The sequence below is a fragment of the Bidens hawaiensis genome, unplaced genomic scaffold, assembly GCF_021521415.1.
Source record: "Bidens hawaiensis isolate Kalapana, Puna unplaced genomic scaffold, B.hawaiensis_p1.1 tig00035526_1, whole genome shotgun sequence".
In the NCBI taxonomy this organism is placed as follows: Eukaryota; Viridiplantae; Streptophyta; class Magnoliopsida; order Asterales; family Asteraceae; genus Bidens; species Bidens hawaiensis.
In genome coordinates, this window is record NW_027496185.1 from 40093 (window position 1) to 66206 (window position 26114).

At 39.2% G+C, this 26114-nt stretch overlaps 1 protein-coding gene and 2 long non-coding RNA genes across 5 annotated transcripts; all 3 read right to left on the minus strand.

Annotated features, from left to right (window-relative positions):
* Positions 1–3231: 3231 nt before the first annotated feature.
* Positions 3232–4552, minus strand: LOC143587478 (uncharacterized). Of its 3 annotated transcripts, none has more exons than XR_013144898.1 (4): positions 4489–4552; positions 4276–4313; positions 4122–4201; positions 3232–4019 (listed from the first exon to the last, which is right to left on the minus strand). It is a non-coding gene; the product is annotated as an uncharacterized LOC143587478 (long non-coding RNA). The 3 variants fall into 3 exon arrangements; XR_013144899.1 differs by lacking the exon at positions 4489–4552 and having other exon boundaries at positions 3232–3479; positions 3562–4019; positions 4276–4430; XR_013144897.1 differs by lacking the exon at positions 4489–4552 and having other exon boundaries at positions 4276–4430.
* Positions 4553–6011: 1459 nt separating this feature from the next.
* LOC143587477 (small ribosomal subunit protein uS4y) lies at positions 6012–7588 on the minus strand. The gene is made up of 3 exons (XM_077068759.1): positions 7558–7588; positions 6458–6839; positions 6012–6394 (listed from the first exon to the last, which is right to left on the minus strand). Exons 1-3 carry the CDS (start codon positions 7583–7585, stop codon positions 6211–6213), a joined length of 594 nt encoding a protein of 197 aa, XP_076924874.1. The 5' UTR covers positions 7586–7588; the 3' UTR covers positions 6012–6210.
* Positions 7589–10803: 3215 nt separating this feature from the next.
* Positions 10804–11844, minus strand: LOC143587479 (uncharacterized). The gene is made up of 3 exons (XR_013144900.1): positions 11801–11844; positions 11567–11642; positions 10804–11184 (listed from the first exon to the last, which is right to left on the minus strand). It is a non-coding gene; the product is annotated as an uncharacterized LOC143587479 (long non-coding RNA).
* Positions 11845–26114: the final 14270 nt, after the last annotated feature.

The window sequence follows — 26114 nt, forward strand, 5'->3', positions numbered from 1 at the left end:
ATTTTTTTAGGAACAATATCATCTTATTAGAAGGAGGAAAAAAAATTACAAAATAATATTTTAAAAATAGTTAAAAATAATTCTTTACTAGTTCTCTCTTTAAGATGAATTCTTTCTAGATCCCAACCCTATATATATATATATATATATATATATATATATATATATATATATATATATATATATATGGTAAGGATCCTAAGAGAACTCTTTGCAAATTGAGAACTTTGAGAATCATTTTAAACCACTAAAAACACCTTTAAAAAAATATTAAAAAAATCATAAAACAAAAAATAATAAAAATTTTAAAAAGGTAAAAAATAAATAAAAATTCTTATATTTCATTCCGGTTTCTTTAAAAAAATAAAAAAAAACGTCATATTATACACATATGTATAATTTTATATAATCTTTAGTTACGTAATATACACATATGTACAGTATCATTTATCTTAAATTATACACGTGTGTATAAAAAAAGCATGTAAATGTACATATATTATACATATGTGTATATAATTTAGTTAAACCGAGTGTTTTTTTTTATGAAACCGAGATGATAAAATAAGAATTTTGGTTTTTTTACTTTTTTGATTTTTGTGTTTTTTTTATTTTATGATTTTTTTTTATTTTTGGGTTTTTTGTGATCCAAAATGGTTCTCATAGTTCTCAATTTTAAAAAGGTTCTCTCATGATCCTGATCCTATATATATATATATATGATCCAATATCTATATATATATATAGGGATGGATCTTGCGAGAAGTGATATTACAGCGAGAAGTGCGAGAAGTGAATGTATAACTCCATTAATTTCTAATTTTACTCCTTTCATATGATGTTACATACATATATATAGGTTAATTGTATTTATGTCTTAATTACACATTCAAACCTACCTACAAACATATAAATGTACCGAGCCACATTCAAACCTATGTACCTACACACATACAAACATACGTACCTACACACATACATATGCACCTACACAACGCACCTACACATATGAAATGAAGTGAAACTAGGGATTAATGGAGTTACACCTTCACTTCTCGCTATAAAAAAACTTCTGAATATATATATATATATATATATATATATATATATTATAGGATTGATTTATTTTGAGAACCGGTTTGAGTTTTAAGAACTCGAAAGAACTCAACGTAACAATTTTTTTTTCGAATTTTTTTTACACATGTGTAATACGTAAGTGTAAGTGATGTACAAAAAATTACGGTATTTATTTACACACTGAATCGACTTTTTACACATGTGTAACTAACGTTTAAACTTGTGTAATTATCAAAAATACTTATTCTCTTTCCTGCTTCATTTTTTAATTACATTTAATCTCAGCCACATATTTCATATCATTTAATTAAATGTGTGGTCCAAAATTGAGTTCTTAAAGTTCTTAAAACTCACCATAGTTCTCAAAATAACCCTCCCCTGTTATTATATAGAAACCTATTAGCTAGTAGGAATTGGAATGGTTTGTGGGAATTGAAACAATAAATGACGTATGCTGGTCAACGACTTAACTAGGTAGCTCATGAAGTGTCATTTAAACTCTTATTCATCTTTCATAACTTCATAATCAACTTCAATTGTCATCACGATATTAGATTCAAATGTTTTTCTAACAAGACCCATTCACTAACTAGTTTTATACTCGTCCGGTGGACGGGTTTTTATACTCGTCCGATGGACGGGTTGTTTAATGTTATTATATCATAACTATCTTTCTTTGCATTTAAAAAAAATAAAACCTATAAATATGAATTCCAGAATTGTATAAATCATAAATTGCTATAAATATAAATTCTCTAACATCAAGTTAGAGTTTTATTAATATAAAGTGGCTTCTATAATTTTATAAATACAAAATGAGTTAACAATATTCAAACATGAACATGTATGCTCCTAAATTTAAAAAAACGCCCGGAATACCCTCACTACCCTTGTATTTTGACCCGTATCAAAAGCAAAGTTGACATGTACTCTGATCTGAATTAACCGAAACAACTTATCTGAAATCTGCACTAATCAAAATACACGTGTAGCCAAATAACCAAATATTGACCCGTATTCTGATCTAAATTAACTGAAACAGATCATTCCCAAATTGCAGCTAATGACCTGAAATCAACCTTTAGCCCATATCGCGCTCCCTCTTCGATTTTCCAACTCGTTCTGTCCCATAACCTAAAAGATAGCATGACATTAGTAGAGTGAAAGTTAAAACCTGTAACCTGTTAACCCATAACCCATTTTTTTCTGTAACTTGTAACCCATAACCCATTATGTTATGTACCCGTAACTCGTGTTGTCATGCAACCCGTAAACTGTTGTTCCTTACGCTGTTACCTGTAATCCATTAGCAATGGCAACTCAATAATCCAGTTAGCATATAATCTGAATAAAAAAACATGCAGAAAATGCTTATATGATAAAAAAAACTACTGATATAACAAAATTAGGGACTGTTTTTACCTGAATAGTTTCCTTGACATATTGAAAACACATGCACACCCTTTATTGCATCCTTATACACATATAAAAAAGACTTACAATTATCAACAAATGAAGATAATAAATTAAATGAGTAAGAAATGTACCGATAAATATAACAAAATCACAACCATAATACCATTATAATTGTTACTTATCAAGTCATTAATGCTTGACCGATACCGTAATTACCATTTAGCTTTGATCTTATATGCATGTCATCTAAGAGACAATTTATATTGTGCAAGCCTCAAAACTGAATCCCCCAGGCAAAAGTCCACCCTATAATAACAAATAACAATTAAATTTCATACATTCTTTACAACTACATTGATTGTACTGTTGTGGATGTAAAAACATATGTACATTGACTTTATTTTTTCAAGGGATACAGGGATTAATAAATCTTTGTGTGTTCCAAAGATAGAATTTTACTTACAATTGAGACACAATTTTGAAACTTGATCTGAACCCGTTTGAGCAGTTGCTTGAACCCACCCACCAGGCCTACTTGGACCCCTTCAAACAAAACACACCATAAATATTTGTATTTAAACAGTTAACAAATCTGAATTACTCAACTACATCATCAAATTGCAATCCTTTCATTTCAAAACAAATGCATCATTTGACTAAATACATAGTTTAATAGGAAAAAAAAGGTAATCACTTATTAAATATATATAAAAAAAATAGAAATCAGTATCCTTATTGAATTACCTAAGTATTCACAATTCTGATATGCTCATCAACAAAATAGCTTATAGGGACCTCTTGCTCAACATTCACCTCCATCAATGGGATCCCAAACGCTTTGGCTCGGGCAACCATCTATTCACCATGAACTTTGCGTTCAGCTTTGCACCCATAACACATGCTCACCAGTTTAGCTACTAAAGATGAGTTATCCCCAAGTATGCTCACTGAAACCTATGTCTCACACTCTCACCGGCTTGAACCACCTTTAAAACCACACAAACATGTTCTAAAATGACACCCAAACAATAATACAAATTTATTAATGATTGACCTGTGTTTTTTTACCTGGTTTCTCTTTGGTTTTCTTCCGTTATTGCAAATACAACGATTGCAGCCACATGATGTTATGAAAAGTATTTTTGTAAGACTATCATACCACATCAATTGAATCAACCTGAGAATTATAAACATAAGATAAAGTCAAAATAGTTATTCAATGCAAGCAAACAAAAAGAAAATATAAATTCAGACCTGTGTGGTGTCCTTGAAAACAGGTTCATATAAGACACCGATGTAATACCACATCGAAGGATGGCCCCTTAATGTCACAAAGGAACCGATTTACTCCATTGTTTCAGCATTTATCCCCTTCTCTAGTACGATAAGAGTTGCTTTGTGACTATCATTTTCTTAACTTGCTTTGTGACACTGTATTCAACATTCAATTATGTTTGCTTCGTACACCCAATTTTGGCCATTTTCTTCGATTCCAATGTTCATGGCACTACATATAACATATACTCCTAATGCAACAATATATATTGTATTTCAAAATAAAACAACTATTAATTTCCTCAAAAACAAAAACAAAAAACAGTCAAGGTAAACTATAATTTAGTAATTACCTCATCCTTATGGTGTAAGAAAGGTTGTGAAGTAAAGCTAGAAAATATAGAACTCTTGTATGCTGAATTTCTTCTTGACCCTGCAAAAAAAAAAAAAAGTAACACCATTGATGCAACATGATGTCAGTACATAGGACATAACTAACTGATTTACCATAAAATCTTCAAAATTGATGTAACGTGGTGTCAAATCTACAAATCAGAATTGAATTAGTGAGGTCAATAAACTTTCAAATTGAATCATAATCTTAAACAAACGCAATTTAAGTGTCGAAACTGATTAGTGACAACAATAATTCAAGTTATAAAATTGATTATATGATGACGATGAAGAATGATTTTTAAAGATTGAGAGCTAAAGACTGACCTTGAAATTCGTTCAGCCCTGAGTACGCCTCAAAATATACTCCCGCAGCACTACCATCTTCACAGAAATTGGGGCGTAATATAATTTGGGGGAAAGGAGTTGAAGATTTACAGTTCCAAATAATAATAATAATAATAATAATAATGAAGGGACAGAGTTATGAAGACAAAAACCGTACCTGCTTCATTTTGGAACAGTTGGGAGGGGAGACGTGTGCAATCATATATGAAGCATCGATCCGATGAAGACGTGGGAAAGAGAATTGACTATGATTTCTAGAAGCTTTTCTATCTTCCCAGCTTCATCCAACGATGGAAGGGAATAATAATAATATATTATTATATAATACAATGGGATAGTAGGCTAAGCCCACCAACTCTATCAATCTTTATTATTAGTTTCGCAAAATCAGGTCTCATATATGATTTCTTGTAAATTAGTGAGGAAGAGGAATGAGCACTCGACTAAACTGCAACGAGTCCAACACTGTTGTTACCACCTACCACTAGCACCACTGCCTCTTGTCATTGTTGCCACCTTCACACTGCCGCCTACACCACCGCAATAGTGCCATTGCCATCATTGGGCATAAAAGAATGTCAGATAAGCATAAGCCCGATTTTGATATTATTTCTTTATAAACAACTTGTTTTGACATGAGGCCATTTCGATCAAAACCAAGTTGATACACTTTAAAAACATCTTTCGACTTAGACCCATTTTGCTCAAAACCCAGTTTGACAGAAGCCGGTTTTGACTCACTACCCGGACTAATTCTGCCCGGTCTTGCCTTTTATACATTTGCTTTTATGCTGACCCTTTCTACATATGAACATAGAAACACGTAGGATCCAGTGGTCTTCGACTCTTTGTATGGGAGTAAGAAAGCCAGCTGCTGTTTTTGTAAAGTTTTGTGATCATCAAATAGTTGGTTCTAAAAACGTTAATTTTATGATAACTTAAAACCGAAAACTATAAAATAGAAAAATTGTCGTGTTTAATGTTTTAATTGATTAAACATTATAAAACCTATCAACATTATAAAACTTATCATAATAAAAGCGTATAAACAGCTATCCAACATTAGAATCAACCAAGTAATTGGACCGACAGACGGAAAGCCTTGTTCAATATTAGTGCATTATCATCACCAAATGCAAGCAAATACATTGAAAAAATGAAACTACAAAGCAGCCTTAGACTTGAAAGTAGTTTGATGGACAAGAGTTTGTATTCCGGGTTCTGACAAAGCTTTAAGCCTTGAAAGTAAACTGAGATTGTTCAATCAACTCTAAACTTGAATGGCAAATAACAAAATAGCAAATATCATCTTCTATGATCTGGGAACAAAGACTTTGTAACTTTTACAACGAATTACATTTACAATGAATTACATGCAAAGTTGTTGGACACTAAAGATCATTCCTTGAATGTGAAGTTGCAGAACGATTGCCATCAGAAACATTAAATGCATTTAAATCAGTCATTACAACTCAACAAAATGAATTAAAAAAAGATGAAACACCAAAAAAACTGGTTAATGATAAGCAAACATGTTGATGTTCTATAAGCATAATAATATAAGTTTCAAAATAGCAACTCCAAAGCATAAATTTATCATTAACTAAATCCACGAAAACACAAAACAAGCAAAGACTTAACGAACCATCCAAAGTCCCTACCAAACGAAATCATAAATGACAAAGTACCAACAAAATAAGCTCATTCTTCATCATCCTCATCAGCATCACCACCAGCTGCCTTCTTTGCTGCCGCCTTCTGGTTCTTTCGCTTCACCCTTCCTGGCCGACCACCTCCAAACGGACTCGTGAGTGAAAAGTCAATGTGCTTCTGGGAGTCAACTCTCACCATGAAAGAAGGCACATTCACCACCTGCCTTCCAACCCTATAAACAATAATCAATCACTCATTATGTTTACAAACTTCAATAAACAGTTAAAGTTTATACCTGATGTGTCTCTGCTTGATGAGAACTCTAGCATGATGGATGGACTTAGCCATACCAGTCTTGAACACAAGGGTCTGGAGACGACGTTCGAGAAAGTTCTCAACAGTTAGAGCCAACACGTAATCGAGCTTGTTCTGGCTCTCATCCAACAAACCATAACGGTTCATTCTCCTCATAAGAGCTTCCCCCTCAAAGATTCTACGCGGGTCCTTTTCCTCAAGAGTTAAAAGCATTCTTGCAGCGTTACGGATGCGGCTCAAAGCATATTGCACCCTCCAAAGCTCACGTTTGCACCGAAGACCGTATTCACCAACAAGTTTCAACTCAGCATCCAAACGTTCCTTCTCATAAGGACGTCGTGGCTTCTTGAAAGTCTTGCCATCTAAAATTCATTTTGACAGTTAGAAATGCTCAAATTGTAATGTTAAATTGTTCAATTATTCAGAAACAATAATCGGTCTGTATAAATCAAGTAATCTTACGACCTAAAGCACATTGTGATAGCAAACTATAAATCAGAACGAAAAGTTAATTAAAAGAAGCAAAAGCTAATAATCAACTATCAAAAAAAAACCTAAAACAAAATCAGAAGCTTTCATACATGCTCAACCGATCAAGAACAATGATCAGTTTGTACATATCAAATCATCTTAACACCTACAACACATTTTGACAACCAGTTATGCTAAAAAATAAAACCCTAATAAAATAAAATGAAGCAAAAATCAGTATATCATTACATCGACAAAGCTAAAACAAATTGAGTTAGTTTCATACATGCTCAAATAATCAGAAAAACATAAATAAGTTTGTAAAAAACAAATCATCTTACTATCTATAACACATTTAGACATCTAATTATGCTGTAATATTAAAAATAAAGCACAAATTATATCATGATAACGTAATATCAATAATTAGTTTAGAGTTTGGTATACAAAAGTCATGATCCGGCTAACTTAAGCATCGATAAAACCCTAATTCGGTGTCCATTTCAAACCAATAAAGCAAATTAACTGTAGCATTGTTAAATAAAAACCAATAATCGGTACAATAAGAGACGAAAAGAAACAAGTAGTTAAGAGAGAAGATGAAATTACAGTTGCGATAGAAGGGGACGTGAACCATGGCGGCTACTCTTTCTGAAGTAAGTAAGGAGACGCTGATAATGAAACCCTAATACAATTTATAACATTAGGGATTATGGCCAAAAATGTCAATTTTTCTTTTGTTTCTTGGGCTTCATGTAGCTTTTGGGCTGGGCTTCGGAACTAAACTTGGTTACTTTCATTTGTATTTTGGACCTTTTGGTCATTTATAAAATAAATTTAAAAATTAAATTCATAAGTTTCGGCCCGGCTTATCTATACTAACAACTAAAATGTTTGATCTGAGTCTTGCTTATTTTAATGAGCTGAAATGTTGAGTTCAAGCTTAGCTTGTTATATGGTTTAGCCAGCTCGTTTATAGTTGAAAAAGTTATTTAATTTATTTTTTGTTCATATATATACATATAATCACATGCAAAGCGTTCAAATATTGTTGATGATATAAAATTCTTATTATTCTAGCATCAACGGATTTGCCTAAGGTGTTATAATCACACTCTTTAGAATTGTTATACTCAGTGAGATTTGCCTTCACCATTCTGGATGACACATAGATGTAATTCATCGGGGAGTTGCGAAAGCCATATTAAGGAATTTCATCTTCTATTAGGTTTGTCTACCTCAACTTGAAAGGCAGACACGAGATAGTGAAAGCATTTGTTACATCCAGCTTATATAAACCAGTATAATCTCGTGTCTACATACGGCATATGACTTTGGTTTTTGATACTAGTGTCAAGGCTTCCTAAAAGGTTATTCGTTCTAAAGTTTTTAACGCTAAAGAACGCTTATTTGGTTCAACATAATTCTCCTCTCATCTACAACTAAAACAACAAAAAATCACTGATGGCATTCGTTGCTAAAACGTCCCTTTTAAATCTAAAATCTATTTTTGATCATAAACGGAGACTAAAGAGTGTCACGATCACATAGCCGGATAAAACTAAACAGAAAATCAGTTTGGATAATCATGGAATCGATTTGCACTCCATGGTGTGGATCTTGTGTGTTAAAGACCTTACCATTTCAGTTCTTTTATAGCCAAATTTAATATCACAACACAAATTAAGATCGTGACAATTACATAATACACATATACATAGAATTCAAAACCAAGATAAACCACAAGTTTCATTGATATATATGTGTGTGTATATATATATATATATATATATTATGTAACACACGGGGCCGACCCAACCTTTAAGAGGCCTAAAACAAATTGAAAAATTAAGGCACTTTTCCGAGTTTTATTTTTATCAACCTACCTTTCTATTCCATCAAATATCAATAATACTAAACTTTAATAGCACGATACATGCGTAAGAACCATAATATTCAACCTTTGATACATATAATCTTGATTTTTACACACATATTATACAAAGCTATAGAAAATATGCATAATAAAAATGTTAAATATTAATAAAAGATTTATAATTATAAACAACATACTTAATAGATATGCAAAACAAACAATAGATTAATAAAATTAGAAGTAAAATCATTCTAAAAAGTCTTAATAACACAAACGGATAAATAAAAAGAAAATAAGTGGCTCACATTCACATTTCTTTTTAACCATCCCTTCTTTTCAAAAAAAACCTGTTACCTGCTTTCATCATCCCTTCATATTGAAACACTTTACCACCTTAATTGACTCTTCTTCTCTCTCTCTCTCTCAATAACAAACCTAGCTTACTGCTCTCAATCTCTCTCTCTCTCAATAACAAACCTAGCTTACTGCTCTCAATCTCTCTCTCTCTCAATAACAAACCTAGCTTATACATGCTTTCAAAATATGGAGCATTCTCAAATTGGAGGCCTCAGAGCATTTCCAATGAGTTCTCTATTTTCATCTTTAAAATTTAACTAAAAACATAATTTCTCTAATTTATACATCATTTTCTAACAACTTTCCTAAACTCATTCTCTATTACCATCTCTATATTCTTTTTTCTCTTTCTTTCATTTATAATCTTAACTCCTAACTATTTTGTCTTATCATCATTTTCAATATAAATTTATTTCTAACTAGTTTTTGCAACCCGCGCGTTGTGCTGGGTGTGACCATATTACTCATTAGACGTTGAAACCACTGTTACACCATGATAACACCACAGTCCTAAAACCTTCATATAAGTTGTTCTTGAAGATATAATGTAATTTTCAAAAAACTTTTATAGTGGTGCTTTGACACTTCAATTTTTTAAATTATACAACAGGTATCTCTGCGCAGCTATAGTCTTCTAATGTGTTTCATCCTTTCGTCATTTTCTCACTTTGGCTTGTATCAGCATATGAAATGCACAAATATATTAGATAGTTGTTTATGTAAGTTGCATGTTAAAAGAATAAACTTTATGTAGGTGTATGTTTAGTTATGTGTGTGCCTGGTGAACTAATTTGGCCTGATGCCTACCATTGATGTCATTGTCTCGTCGAATATAACTGCGGTGGTCGATAAGGACTCGTCAGCGATTGTTGCTGTATACCTGTCAATAGATGTCGTTAATTAAGAATGGCTATTACATGCCGAAACCTCAATTGATGTCAGCAAATACATTCAAGCAAGTGAAAACTGGATATTAAAACATCAGAATTTTTATGTATGTAAATATATGCATGCATTCTACTTTTTGTGTAAAACAAATGACCATAGCCCTAAAAGGAATTCAAGGTTATCTAGATTTATCAATGCCCCGGTTTAAAGAAAATTGAAATAAAAAAGCTTTTGAATTAGTGCAGGCAATACCATTTTGGCGAAACCAAGGTCTAGCTATGTTTGCCAACACTAAATATACTTAAGTGTAAAATGGTAAACATCAGGAAAGAATGTCATAAAAAGCATATTACTAAGAAATAACAACCTGCACCAACGCCAAATGGCACCTATCAAAAGCTTAAAACTGCCCATAGTCTAATGATCATGATGATCAACTTGGAAATCATAAACTTGAGGTCTTTCTCTAAAACATTTGCTGCATAATGTAAGAAAATCATAAGTTAGGAAAAAAAACGGGTAATGATAATTGTGTAAGAACCTTGCAATGCCACGATATGAATCTGAAGATCGTTGTCCCCTTAGTTAAACCGATCATCATAGCCTTCATAGAAAACTACACGAGAATAATACACTTAGTAGCTTCAAAAAGTGTAGTTAAAAGAATTATAATCTGTAAACAAAATAGTAAACCTTACGCAGTAGTCAATAAGTGGAAACTTGGAATAAGAGAACAGATTTGGTTGCAAATAAACTGTCGCATAGTCCATAACCACGCCATCCGAGTCTTGCCACGCCACGACATGAATCCAATACCCCTTAACTTTAAATCAACCATCATACCCTTTGAAGTAAACCACACAGCACCATACGAAGCAAGTAACCAAATCAAAATCCGAGCTTTAACGATAACAAAGCCTCTTGTAGAAGACTAAATAAAATCAAACTATAGTGCTTAAAAAGTACGGAGTAGTTTATTACCTCAAAGAGCGCATGGTACACTTGAATCGGAACTGTGGATCCGCCGCCGACATGGAAACGACCATTGGACGACAACAACAGTACTCTAATGGATTTCGTTCATATGGCATGCTGCTGAGTCATACATCATTGATCTGAAAAAAAAAATAAAGTAAATGAATAAATACACGAAACATGTAATTAGAGTCATAAAACAATAGTTTATTAAGTTTGTTCAATGATATAGTGACCAATTAGTAGTAGTCATTGTACTACTTAGAGTAAAAACAGATACACCATTTGGTTCGAAAGTCATTCTATAATCCACACAAAAGTTCAAGTTACAAATGAAGATATAGATCAAGACTACTAAATACTGTTGTTCCACCTAATTTCCATTAGACGTGCTAAACTGTTGTGGATGTTAATTGAAGGATTTAGTAAAAGAAACATTATCATTACAAATACACATTCGTATTATTCTGATGACTTGATTTTAACTCTACAATTCTGTATTATCACAAACGATTTGTGTACCTGAAATGAATCATTGATTCCTAAGGTTTCCAGCACGGGGCAAAAGTCTTCCCAAAGGTTGAAGGATCAATAGGTACTGCCAAGTGCCAAAACAATAGTTAGACTTGATGTTGCACCATGAAGCTCGTCTAATAAAGTAATAATCTCCTAACATCATCCAAAATGGTCAGTTTTATTCTATTACCTTCGTATATATATCAAACAAAACACATACAATCAAGCAAACCAAATTACCATGTAAAAGAGGAGATGCATAGTCTGTGTACGTTGAATTTGTTCATTTAATGATTACATAGAACTCGGTAACCCACCACCACGCCAACGCCAACGCCAACGCCGCCTAGGGTTCCCAAATGGAACCCGCCCACACCACCTTACGAAAGCCAGCAACGGACACCAGGCGGCAAGAGGCTAACGGACCACCACCGCCACCTAGGGTTTCCAAGTAGAACCCGGCAACAGTAGGCTGGCCACATACACTAAACACCACCGCCGCCTACGGTTTCCAAATACAGCCCGACAGCAGTAGGTTAAACACCAGAACTCCACCTAGGGTTTCCAAATGGAACCAGACGGTGTTGAAAATGGAGTTACCAGATGTATTAAGATGGCGGCGTTGAACATGGTGGTCTGGGGTGGTGACGCAACTGGTGGTAGCAAGCCAGAGAGAGAAGCCAGTTATGCGGGACCAAGAGAGTCAAGAGACTTGTGGAGTTGTGTCTGCAAGAAAAACACGTCATTGAAAACGTGTAAACCCCAATGATGTAGCCAGTACACCTGGCAATAAAGCACACTACCAAATTCTGTACAACGTTAAAAGCATAGGGTACAACTCATGTTGCAAAACACTCTCGAAATTGTAAGTATATATATAGGTAGGGTACCAAAAAGACCCAAATATCCTTAAGTACCACCCGCGGGTCACAGAAGAACCTCTAATAGGTCACCCGCGGGACATAGGGATCACCCGCATATCACGATAGAGGAAGAACGTCCTCATAACAAGCGCGGAAGTATCCTGGCACCCTCAAAAGGCATCCGCAGGACAAGACATCTGTCACCAATCAACTACTCTCTAGAAGGAGGATCACGATTCTTACTTGGGGAATACGTGATGTATCAACCATTGAACAAAGTACACCTGGCCAGGTTGTTATAACCGTGCACATGGCCAAGCTGCGATCCATCCTATCACTGGATGACACATGTCCAGGTTGTTATACTCATACACATGGGATGTATAGCTCAACCTATCTCAAAAGGACACGCGTCCAGGCGGTTATCAAAGATCTTCTAGAAGGGACAGCTGGCCCAATCATCTTCCTACATCCTTCGGCTATAAATACATTGTCAAACGGTATGAGGTATTAATTCATTCACCTACATTCTGACTACACTTAGTCCTTATACTTCAGTACTTTCTTCATTACGAACGTCACTGATTCTCACGCCGGAGGGTGGTTACAGGAAGACCCCCTCCCCTCTTGTCCTTCTTGTAACGAGACTCACGGTGTCCGTTTTGCAGGTTCAGGTCACTGGACTTTAGGAGTTATACTCATATCTTAGTCATAATTATCGTATCTTACCCTAAGGACTCATTAGATTCAGGACCCATACCCGGGTATTGGATCTGTGTTTCTTCATTGGCGCCATCCGTGTTTTGTGTTAGAACAACAATAGTTTTCGTTGGTTTTTTGGTTCGTTTGATATGAGTAAACTTCCTGAAGGGCCGACGAGAACCCCTGCACCTGATTCACGTGTGACTAACACAGAAGCACCACCGGGTCTTAGTGTTTTTGCACGCATTACGACTCCAAGTGGCCGTACTCTTGAACGTGTCACAGCTCCGGGGTCACGAATCATTGATGTAACACCTGGGGGTTTTACCCTAGAAAATGTAACAACACCAACCGGTCCCACTCCCACAGACATGGGACGTGGCTCGGCACCGGAAGGTTCAAATTTGGGTAATCTCAGACGGATTACGGAAGAGACTCGCCGAAACCAGTCAGTACTGGATCTGGAAGATGATTCAGGCAACTCTGACATGGCGAGGTCTCATCAACATAATTCCAAATCTAGAGGAAAGCTAACTCCCGAGGAGTGGCTTCATGTGCAACAACAAAGTTTGGTGGCTGAATATGAGCGCAGAAAACGTGATGAACGATTTCATGCCCGCACTTTGAATTATAAGGAATCTCCCAGGAGATCTCCCTCTCCTCCACCAACAGTAAGAGGAAGTCAGATCCGTTACAGCCAACAAACGGAACCAGAGTTTGGCGAATTACCGAGGTTACATCCTCGTCCCCGCATAAATATGCGGATGCCATCTTACTTAGAAGAATTTGACAGTTACGACTCAACTTACCAACCGGGAGAATACAGTATGTATACCGGTGATAGTAGGATGAGCTCACGGGCAAGAAGCAGTCGTCCGCAGGACATAGTCCGCCACACTGAGTACCATAGTAACGCTGAACGGGACTTCACTAAACCGTATCGCCCGACGGCCTTTGCCGAAAAATCGAAATTTATAAAAAGTATTGCTACAACACCCTTCCATGTCAATGCTAAAATACCTACATCAGTAGGCAAGTACAATGGTATGACTGATCCAAGTGATCATCTCCAGAACTTCGTGGCAGTAGGTGGTGTCAGTGGTTGGACGCTCCCTTATTGGTGTCATATGTTCGCATTGATATTGACAGGGGCAACAAGAGAATGGTTTGAAAAGTTACCTGATGGTCAAATCTCTAGCTGGGATGACCTTGTAAAAAATTTTTCTCAACAGTTCAGCCAGCAGAAGAAACATACACGAGACCAGTCAGAAATTTTGGATGTTGTCCGCCGCGATAACGAATCCATAGAAGATTTTATCACCAGGTTCAACTATGAAAGTCTGAACATTGGTGGGATAAGTAAACACATGCTTCGTGGTGCCTTCCGCAAAAATGTCAAGTGTGATGATCTAGTCCGCACCCTCACTGGAAGAGATGAAATGCCAAAAGAGTGGGACAATCTTATGACAGCGGCAAAGTTGTATGCTAACACTGAAAAAACTTTGAGGAATGGTAATCCGAAGAAAAAATTTAAAGTCGAGTTTCAAACTCCGAGACCTAATAGACAGGTGAAAGGCTCTATCTGGTCGAGACTTCAGCCAAGTGTGGACGTGTCAAAGCCATTTGATGCAAGATCCCTAATAGGAAACAAGAACAAAGCGGGACCCTCAAACCGAGGTCCCAACAATTGGACTCCTCTTTCAAAGACTCACGCTGAAATTCTCACTACAGAGAATGTAAAATTTAGAAAGCCACAGCCACTGACAAGAAGGTCATTCTTGGATGCTAAGAAGCATTGTTCGTATCATGACGACATTGGTCATAATACGAATGAGTGTAGAACATTGAAAAATGAAATTGAGGCGGCTGTGAAATCTGAAAAACTCGGACACTTGGTAAAAAATGGGAAACCCGAAAATGGTAAAGCACCCACTCGAGACATCCAAGGCCCGAGTAAAAAGCAAGTTAAAGACTTGAATGTCCATATGATACAAGGCGAGTTCAATACAGGGATTAAGAGGAAAGAATCTGAAGACGAAGAGTGGAAGAACGAGCCAGTGATCTTCCCTCGAATTAAAGGGGGCCCGAATAACAAGAATCCCCTAATAATCACTGCCCTCTTCGGACATTATCGCTCCCAATACGTCTTCTTCGACACCGGTAGTACATCAGACATCATGTATGAACAATGCTTTGAACAACATGACGAAGAAGATAAGGAAAGATTGACACCCATCCACGCTCCAGTATCGGGGTTTGGAGGGAAAATAATGCATCCGCGAGGGGTAATCTCATTTCCAGTCACCCTAAGCGACGGAGTTCACTCAAGGACCGAGGAGGTAGAATTTCTGGTTTTGCCAGTAGTATCGAAACATGATATTATCCTTGGACGAGAGGCAATTGGTGATTTCAATGCCCATCCGTCCACGACACACGGCGCAGTGGGAGTTCCAACCTGTACTGGTATAGCAATAATTCATGTCAATCGACACTGCTTTGCAACCGAGAGCTCAAAACCCAGCAAGATTCCGAAACAAACTTTGAAGGCTGAACCAAAAGTGGGTTTTGAACAAAAATTTTCCTGATCAAACTGTAACAATTGGACCTGCTATCTCCGAGATAGTACGGACTTTCTTGAAACAGTTATTATCAAAAAATATTGATGTGTTCGCATGGCAGCCCGCGGACATGACTGGTGTCCCGCGGAGTATTACGGAACACAAATTAAGGGTAAACCCGTTATTTACACCAATTGTTCAGAAACAACGTAAGATGGGTCCAGAACAAACAAAGACAATGAATGAGCAGGTCCAGGACCTCTTACAAGCCGGGATCATTCGTTCAATCCGTTATCAGACTTGGGTTGCTAACCCAGTTATCGTTCCCAAGAGCAATGGGGCGTGACGGATGTGTATTGATTTTAATGATATAAATAAAGCATGTCCTAAGGATTGTTATCCTCTGCCGGAAATCGACCTCAAGGTTGATGCTACGGCACCATTCAAATTCAAGTGTTTCCTGGACGCCTACAAAGGCTATCACCAGATCCGCATGGCAGCGGGCGATGAAGATAAGACAACATTTCGCACTGACCAGGGCACCTTTTGTTATAAAATGATGCCTTTCGGACTAAAAAATGCGGGACCCACATATCAACGATTGATGGACATAGCATTTAAAGATCAAATTGGTCGAAATTTGGAAGTTTATATGGATGATCCCGTAATCAAAAGTGTCGAAGAAGATCAGATGTTGAGAGACATTGAAGAGACATTCGAAACCTTGAAATGTATTAACATGAAGCTGAATCCAGCCAAATGTCCATTCAGAATGGAGGAGGGGAAGTTTCTCAAAGTAATTGTCACAGATGCGGGCTTCAAAGCTAACCCGGATAAAGTTCAGGTGGTAGCCCGCATGCCTTCTCCTTCTTCCCTCAAAGAAGTTCAGACACTCAATGGTCGACTGTTGCCTTGAATCGTTTTTTGGCAAATCATGCAGCCAAGTCTCATCCTTTCATCTCAACTCAAGAAATTGCCTCAAGAAAACACAATTTAAATGGACCGTGGAAGCGGAACAGGCTTTCTTGGAGGTTAAAAAATGTTTAATGGAACTTCCCACGTTAATAGCACCCCATGCAGGAGAACCTTTAACGTTATACCTATCAGCTTCAGACATTGCCATTGGGGCTATCCTTCTGACGGATCGGAAGAATGTTCAAACGCCGATCTATTATGTCAGCAGAACGCTATCCGCAGATACTTTATGCTCGAAAAACTTGTTTTTGGCACAGGTATATGCTTCCCGACGTCTCCGCAGATACTTCCAAGGGCATCCCATCAATGTCCTAACCGGATACAAACTCAAGAACGTTCTCAATAAGCCAGAATTGTCTGGGCGATTGGCCAAGTGGGCCATTGAGCTAGGTGAACACGCAATAGAATATAAACCTAGACCAGCAATCAAAGGGCAAGTGTTGGCGGACTTCGTAACAGAAGTCCCGCACCACAAAGAAAAAGAATGTTTGATCGAGCAACAACCCCAAGTACCTCCGGAATTAGGACAGATTTGGTCACTTTTACGGACGGAGCTTCAAGCGATGAGGGATCTGGCGCGGGCCTCAGGCTAGTCAATCCCGAAGGCCATGAGTTTACATACGCCATAAAGTTAGACTTCAAAAGTACTAACAATGAGGCAGAGTATGAAGCTTTTTTGGCAGGTTTACGGATAGCAAAAAAGCTTGGGGTTAAACATTTGGAAGTCCGGGTGGATTCAATGTTGATTGCGGGACAGATCAATGGTACATATGAAGCAAAAAACGATATCATGGCTTCATATGTATCACATGCAAAAGATTTAATGCTTCAATTTTCCTCATGTAAAGTCATACATATTAAGAGAAGCGAAAACAAACCAGCGGATGCTCTTAGCAAACTAGCTTCAACAAATTTCGAACACTTTGCTAAAGATATACGTGTCGAAGTATTGGATCGCTCGTCTGTCCTACAACGCCAAGTTTTGATAATTCAAACAGGAGCGGAATCTTGGATGACACCCATAACAGCTTATCTGTCGTTCGGAATCCTCCCGGAAGAAAAAACCGCTGCCAGGAAGATAAAACACAAAGCCTTGAACTATCAGATACATGGCGATGTTTTGTACCGACGCTCTTTCCTCGAGCCACTACTTCGATGTGTGGACGCCGAGGACGCGAACTATTTGATCAGAGAAGTTCATGAAGGCATATGTGGTCTTCACGCTGGCCCGCGAATGGTCGTAGCAAAACTAACGAATGCCGGATATTATTGGCCAGGAATGCATTTGGATGCTGTGCAATAAATCAGAAAATGTGACTCATGCCAGCGTCATACACCTAACACGCTACAACCAAAGAACGAGTTAGTTCCAGTCAATTCGGCTTGGCCATTCCAGAAATGGGCGATTGACATAATGGGACCTTTCCCCGAAGCCCCCGGACAAGTCAAATTCTTGATAGTAGCCATCGACTACTTCACGAAGTGGATAGAAGCTAAACCGGTCGCCTCCATAACGACAACAAGTGTTAAGAAATTCCTGTGGGAATTCATAATATGCCGGTTTGGCTTTCCTCTGAACTCGTTAGTGATAACGGAACTCAGTTCGCGGACAGTGGGCTACAAGAATGGTTAAAAGAGTTACACATTACTCAAATCTTCACCTTTGTAGCCCACCCGCAAGCGAATGGTCAGGTTGAAAGAACCAATCGGACCATTAAAGAAGGAATTAAGGCCAGATTAGGAACTAAAAGGACGGGTTGGGTCGACGAATTACCCCATGTATTATGGGCTTTTCTCACTCAAAAGAATTCAAGTAATTCCAAAACCCCCTTTAGTTTAACCTATGGCACAGAGGCCATGATTCCGGCCGAAATCGGGATCCCATCCGCCAGAGTTCTCATGATCGAAGATAATGATCATGAACTCCGGATGAACCTTAACCTCCTTGAGGAAAGAAGAGAGTTGGCATCAATCCACGAGCATAATTACAAACGCTAGTTGCAAAAATATTATAACTCGCGGATCCAAAGATGTGAATTTGACGCGGGAGACTTTGTCTTCCGCAATAACGAAGCCTCCGGGCAAGAGCCCCGGGGCAAGTTGGCTCCAACTTGGGAGGGACCTTATAAAATCCAGAAAGTGTTGTCTAAAGGTGCCTACATGCTAGAAAAGTTAGATGGGACTGAGATTCCTAGAACTTGGAATGGAGCCCAACTAAAGAAATGCTACATGTAGTTTGTTTTTCTTTTTTTGGCCTGCGTGCCTAATTAAATATCCGCAACCTATGTAATTTCACTTCTTGTAATTCGGCTTATGCCTTAGTTATGGAAATTCCCATTTCAGTCACTTAAAGACTTATCTTGTTATGTAATCCTTTATTCATACATAAAGAAGATCCTCTAAACACTTATATTATGGAAAATAAACAAAGTGTACCGGATATAAAAACAAGACTTCTTTATTCATAACAAAAAGGGATTACAGAACACAAAGGAGTTTACATACAAATAAAAAGAAAAAATCTATCTACGGCGCGACATCGTTATGCCTCGCACCTTCACCTTCCGCATCTTCTTCTTCTTCATCAAGTTCAAGAAGAGTTTTTAATTGCTGGATGCTGTCTTCCTTATCAGCAAGCTCGGATATCTGATCAGTCAAAGAGAATTTCAATAAACGAAATCCTTTGATTTATGCTTAAGGATGGCAACAGTATCTTGACCAACTAAGACATACTCCTCAGGAAGCTTGGAAGCCGAGCCAAACTGGTAACCTTCTTGGAAACCCAGTTGGCGACCAGCTTGTTTAGAAGCTTTCAGAAGGATAGCAACACAATTCCCAAGCTCATCACTAGCCCGAACATCGGCGATGACCTGTCAAAACAATTACGAATAAATAACTCCAAACACTTAGATTATTTATGGTGAGAACAGGATATATACCTTGGGGATGGCTTCCGACAGTAGCCATTTCCGATCCGCTTTTGCCTGGACAAGCTCCATTTTGTGGCGAGCACACTCCAAGGCTTGGTCACGGCTTTTGGCGTTAAGATCAGCTAAACGCTTATCCTTGGCCGGCGATTCAGCTTGAAGGGCCTCCACTAGTTTGGCTTGTTCGTCCAATTGTTTCTGGAGAACAACCCTGGCCTCCTTAGCTGCGGACCGGGCAACCTTCTCCGCTTCCAGAGCCTGGCTGGCTTCCCTAGCCTCGTTTATAGCCTTAAGGGCTTCTTCTTTGGCATCAGAGGCAGCGGCCGCCAGTTCATCCCATTGATCGTTCATCGCCAACCAGTCTCTGGTTATTTCCTGGTTCGTAGAAATAGTATTCGCCAAGTAGTAAGAATGGGAGTTCAGCCATTCTTGGCGAATACTCCGACGACGCCTCTCCCTCTCACCATGCGGAAGACATTCCCGCAAAAATTCTGAACAAAGGTCCACGTCGTGGAATGTAGAATTACGACGTAATGACCAATCTGGTTGATGTGGGGTGGGATCTTCCTCCTAAAAATCTGGACAAGTTCGAGGAGCATGGGGAAACATGCTCACACCCCCTTGATCCCTAAAGTGATGAACATAATAAGAAGGCGACTTCTTAGCATGTTCAGTTGTGTCAACCTCCTTATTCTTTAACGGAGAGTCATCCATCACAATGACTGGATCCTCAGCAGTATTAGGAGGCGGTGATGGCGGACGAGGAGGTGAGTTTTTCAAGCCAGAAATACCTTCAGAAAGCTTATCCAGGTTCACTGAACAACATTAACAATGGGTTAGAAACATTCCAATCCAAAGCAAAAAAAAAAAAAAAAAAAAGAGGAACTTTGCATACCTAACGAAGGATCCTCCGCATCAAGTTGTTCCAAACGGGCTTCCAAGGCGGAAGGATTTGTCTTCTTGGATTTTTTCTTCTTTGAGACAATCTTAACCGGATTAACCTTACGCTTGCCCGCCACCTTGGAAATGCCCGCGTCAACGACCGAATGTTTACCCTCAGCGGCAACATCATCACCTTCTGGACCCTTCCCGTCCGCAGCAGTATCAACTTCATCTAGACCCGCCGCCTGGCTAGCAGTGGCTCGTTGACGGGTAAGACCTGCAGTTGAGCCCATAGCTTTATTAGCATCAGTTGAACAAACTTCTTCACAAAGTAACGACTCCTCGCTAGAAGAAAAGAGTACGATCACTCCGCTAGAAGTAATGACAGTTATGGGTCGAGGTTGTAAAATGCACTCACCTTTGAGTATGGCTTCTTGGACGTACTTCTCACCTTTGGCATACATCAGTGCAGAGACCACAGGCTCCGGATGAAGGGCGAAGAGAACAAAAAATTGTCGCGAGTCCGGTCCAGAAAGGGGCCATCTCTTGGATCAATCGGACGGCGTACCATCATGCCCCCTTCTTGGTCCAACAAAGTATTGAAGGCGGAACCTTCACCTACACAAATAGATAAAGCAAATCAGGAATTACTCATTCACAAAGAAAAAGATAACTAAACTTACTCTTGTCGGTCTTCTCGTAATACGGTTCCAACTCAGGGAACGGCCATAAACGGCTCATCTTCGCACTCACCATCGCTCCCTCGTGGATGGGACGCATGGGAGTTGGGGTCGAGGTCAGTGTCTTGAACCACGACAGACCTTCATGAGCGGAGGCAGGAACCACCTGCATGGGAGTTTCCGCCTTGCGTTTCATCATCGTGAAAGGAATGACATCCTCTCGGATCCAGAACAACTTTGGTTTCCAGCCATGAAGGCTACGGATCCATTCCGTACCTATGGACTTCTTCTCGATAGATGCAAAACTATACCACCCATCGCGGAAGGTCATTTTATAAAAAACAGCAAACATGCCAACGGAGGGATCAAAATTGTGAACTTGGCAAAAAAATTAGAAATGTCGAATCCTCAGCATACCAAAGGGATGGATCTGGGAAAGATGAATCCCATACGTTGTTAAGATTGACTGGATAAACTTCGTTACCAGAATACGGAAATTCCCTGTTGTAAAATGGTCTACATATACATCCATTTTCTTTGGGGGGTGGGATTAGTGGCAATGGAACCACTAACCGGATGTTCTGGCTCACTCCGTCGGTAACCCATATACGTTAACAACATCGTTAAAATCTTCTTCTTTAAGACCGACGACAACTTCATTGATAGAAGGTGCACCCTTCTTTTCTATAGCCATTTAAATAGCAAGAGAGATAAAGAAATCTCAAAAGGTGAAGAAATCTCAGAGAATGTTGAAAAGTCTCAAATGTTTGAAAGAAATCTGAAAGTGATAAAAGTTAAATGGAAACCACAAGGGTTATATTTATACCCATCGCAATTAATGCGATCCATAAAGTGCCAGAGGAGACAGAAACCGGGGACCGCCAGATGTCTGACACGTTAGGCAGGAAATTCAAGATAGTGCAAACAGACTGTCAACGACGTCATACACGTCTTGTCAGTTGCCCTCAAGACACTTCTCTCTCCGCCACGTCAACATAATTATCCAAAACTTTCAAACACTCCAAAAAGCGATATAAAATATCAAAAATATCTTCTAAAGATCTTCTCATCAAACAAGTAGAATATTCACAAACGACAAAAGATACCTTCCTCATTAATTATCCTAAAAATAATTACAAAGACAGGAAGAAAAAAGTACAAGTTATAGAACATCTAATCCTATCCTAAGGGTTTGAGGCCGATGGGTCTTCCGGAGCCTTCAAAGATGTATCTTCCGAAGAGTCATCCTCAGATTCTTCACCAAGATAGCTCTTCAAAAGTTGTACGCCGTCATATGCGGAAGCAAATTCCGGAAGCATATCTTGTAAAGGAAAGACCAAGGTGTCGTGCTCACTAACCCGGTTAGCGCGATCTTGTTTGACATTTATACCATGTAACGGATGATTTTGAATGTGCGATTACTTTGAGCATAATTCATCCCTTCGTGAAAACCCATAACACGCTCAAGTGAAGAAGAAGAAGCCATCACATTGGCAAAACTATCATTAAGCTCCTTACTTCCCTTGATATGGCGGACGACCTGTGGGGATAAAAATGTAAGTTTTCATTATCAAAAATGAGAATTAAACAACAAGTGTCAAATTATAACTTACAACATCAACTCCCCGAGTAAGGAACCACTGCCGATCCTGCTCCGCACGTTCTGCCCGCATTCGAAGCTCTTTGGATTCCATAGTTGCCTTTTCATGAGCTTGAAGGAGGGAGTCATAAGTAGTTTGAATTTCAGCAGCACTCTGGTCCTTAAGATCGACTCGCTCCTTCTGCAACTTTAGCTCCGCCTCAAGATCATGGATTCTGGCACCCTGAAGGGCCACTTGATTTTCCAAGGTAGAGTTGGCTTCTTGAGCCCGGGCTAAATCGTCTTTATCTTTTTGAGCCTTTGCCCGATCAGCTTCACGAATGGCATTTTGCCTTTCACAAGCTTCTTTCCACCGGCGAGCAGCGTCAGCGTTGCGATCTTGCTCACTATTAAGGGCAATTTCCGCGTCGGCCTGTTTCCATTTGGCAGTTTGGGCAGCAATACGATGCTCCTCAGCCTCCTTCTTTGCGACCTTAGTGGCCCGAAGAGCCTCTCCAACTTTCCCGCCTAGAGTATGCCATTCACTTAAGACCTCCTGGCTACCGGCCAAGGCATTAGCCAAATGATAAGCAACATTCGTATGAAGGTCATGGCGAGAAAGGTCATGTTGATACGTCATCACAGCAGGTGGCGCACAATGCTCGACAAACTTCATACAGGTTCTAGGATGAGAGAACCGGGACCCGTTAGTAATGTCCCATGGAGGGACAAACAGCTCATGAGTATCACCCAGGTTCGTATTCCCGTAGTAACGGGAACTCGAAGGTTTGAACCGAGCCGGGGTAGAGGAAGACTGTTGTGGAGGAGGACGAGGAGGAGATTCCTCTGTCCGGAAATCCTCCTCATTAATAGCAGGATTGTTTTCCTGATCACCAGTAACACTCCCAGTCTGAAAAAGATAGTCGAAACGAGTATCAGGTTCAGACTGACTGTTGAGTTCTCCCGCCGAAGCATCAATAGGAGCAGTCGGCATCCTCTCTTCTACGGAGATCTCAATTCGAGGAGAGGTTGCACGACCCTCTTTATTAGTATCATCAGGCGTAGCGGACGGTTTATCGCCTGCCCCTCCCCTGGTGGAAGAGAAGATTGTTTCTCAGTTTGGGGAGTCAGTGTAGGCATCTTCTCAGATATGTCTTCACTAAAGATCAACGGATCTGCATAAGAAACTATAGTCAGTTAAACAATCTTAAAAGAACACAATACTAAAAATTCACACACACCTTCGACAGTATCAATGCGGTCAGCAAGGCTGTACCACGACTTCTTAAGACGATGAATTTTTCGTTTTTTCTTCGACGGCCCCGCCTCAGTATCCGCAGACTTCACATTCGTATGACCTGTCTGAGAAGCTAAGAAAGCTCTCTTTTTCTCCAATTCTGCCAACAAAGATGAGACGGAGGAAAATTCAGAAGCACCCTCATCAGAGTCTCCTTCTTCTTCCGAAGCAGAAAACTGAGAAGCATCTCCATCATCATCACTTGATGATAAGATGGCAATCCTTCCATCGGAAGTAATGGCAGTAAGGGGAGGAGGGTTTAGAACACACACACATGTTACAAAGGTGGCATTCGAAGTTACAGGTTCAGCTTGAACCTTCTTCGAAAAAAGAAATTGAGACTTGGTTTTCTCAAGAATAGGTTGGTCTCCCGCCCCGTGGATGCTCTTGCGGACACAACCCCTGTTTTCAAAAAGAGCATTGAACATAGAACTCCGTCCTGAAAAAGATAGAAACTTGATCATAAAAGTATTCAAAAATGCAAAGAGACAATAAAGATAACTTACGTTCATTAAGATCCGCAAAAGGAGTTCCATGAATTCTGTTGGCCACAAACGACTCATACCCGCCCACACTAAAGCTTCTTCCGGCAAGGCACGCATAGGTGAGGGCTCCATGGTAAGCACATGATACCACTCACGACCCTAATGAGCGGCTGTGACAACCTCCGGAAGGGCAGAATTCACTGGGCGGCGAACCATGGTAAAAGGAACCACATCCTCAAATATCAAAAAAAAACTTGTTACGCCAGTCTGTGGACAACTTTTCAACTTCATTCCCAATACTCCGGTCGGAAAATCCATGACATGTATACCAGCCATTACGGTTAGTAAGACGGTAAAAAACAGGAAATCGGTCAAGGTGAGGCACCATGTCACGTGCTATACACACAAATTCGTAGTGACGAATTCGCATCACAGCACGTGGGTGTAACTGAGACAAATGAATTGTGACACCCGGTAAATTTCCCAATCCTATAAACTAAGTAATCAACCTAATAATTAGGTGATTGTAAATATCGAGCGCGCTATGTTAATCAGCGCGTGCATTTGTTATGTGCGCCCTGCGCGAGCGCGCTATGTTAATCAGCGCGTGCATTTGTTATGTGCGCCCTGCGCGAGCGCGCTATGTTAATCAGCGCGTGCATTTGTTATGTGCGCCCTGCGCGAGCGCGCTATGTTAATCAGCGCGTGCATTTGTTATGTGCGCCCTGCGCGAGCGCGCTATGTTAATCAGCGCGTGCATTTGTTATGTGCGCCCTGCGCGAGCGCGCCATATTAGTCAGCGCGGGCATGTTATGTGCGCCCTGCGCGAGCGCGCTATGTTAGAATCGGCGCGGGTATTTGTTATGAGCACCCTGCGCGAGCGCACCATGTTAAGAACCTGCGTGGGCATATGTTATATGCGCCATGCGCGAGTGTATTGGTTTTATGTTTCTATAACTTAATGTTGTCTAATGGGTTGACCGTCTCGCATGATGCTAAGGCGGGTGCATCCTAAATCGTTTATGCGCGTGCGGAAGGGAACTAACCTCCCCGCATGGCGGGAACATTGAGAGCTAGTTTGTCTGAAGCTCCAAGATGGAATTGACTTCAACATAACTGATCACTATGTTGAAATACCAAGACCACCTGGAGAATCTACAAATGAAACTCAATGTCCCTGACTGCGAGAAGGTCACGCACCTACCCGCAGCAAAGAAATGTCCTTCACGCAGAAAGCTATGCGCACAAAGTAATACGCGCAGAACACTTAGTCTATTCTCCAGTTGTAAGGAGATTACTCCCGCCCAAAAAGAAACGGTAGCGTGTTTCAGAGATTTTCCACTGTACACTGACAAAGTACCTGAAAAAGCACACTGTAACATGAAAAGTCAACTGTCAGCCACCCTACTCCCACCAACCACAGACCTGCATGTCCTGTCCAAATCAAATCAAAATCTTTTATCCACTACTCCACTCTTAAATAAATAATAATAATTTCCATACTTTATCATCATTACACCTAGATATAAAGAGATTACAATCCCCTAAAGCAAGGGATTGTGTTCCCTTGAGTTTGCCTATAAATATGTAACCTAAATTATCACCC

Coding starts and splice junctions, on each gene's coding strand:
- LOC143587477 (XM_077068759.1), bottom strand. CDS start 7,585: ATGGTTCACGTCCCCTTCTATCGCAACT. Junction 6,840..7,557: donor CGTCCCCTTCTATCGCAACT/GTAATTTCATCT, acceptor AATGAATTTTAG/ATGGCAAGACTTTCAAGAAG. Junction 6,395..6,457: donor ATCAAGCAGAGACACATCAG/GTATAAACTTTA, acceptor TATTGTTTATAG/GGTTGGAAGGCAGGTGGTGA.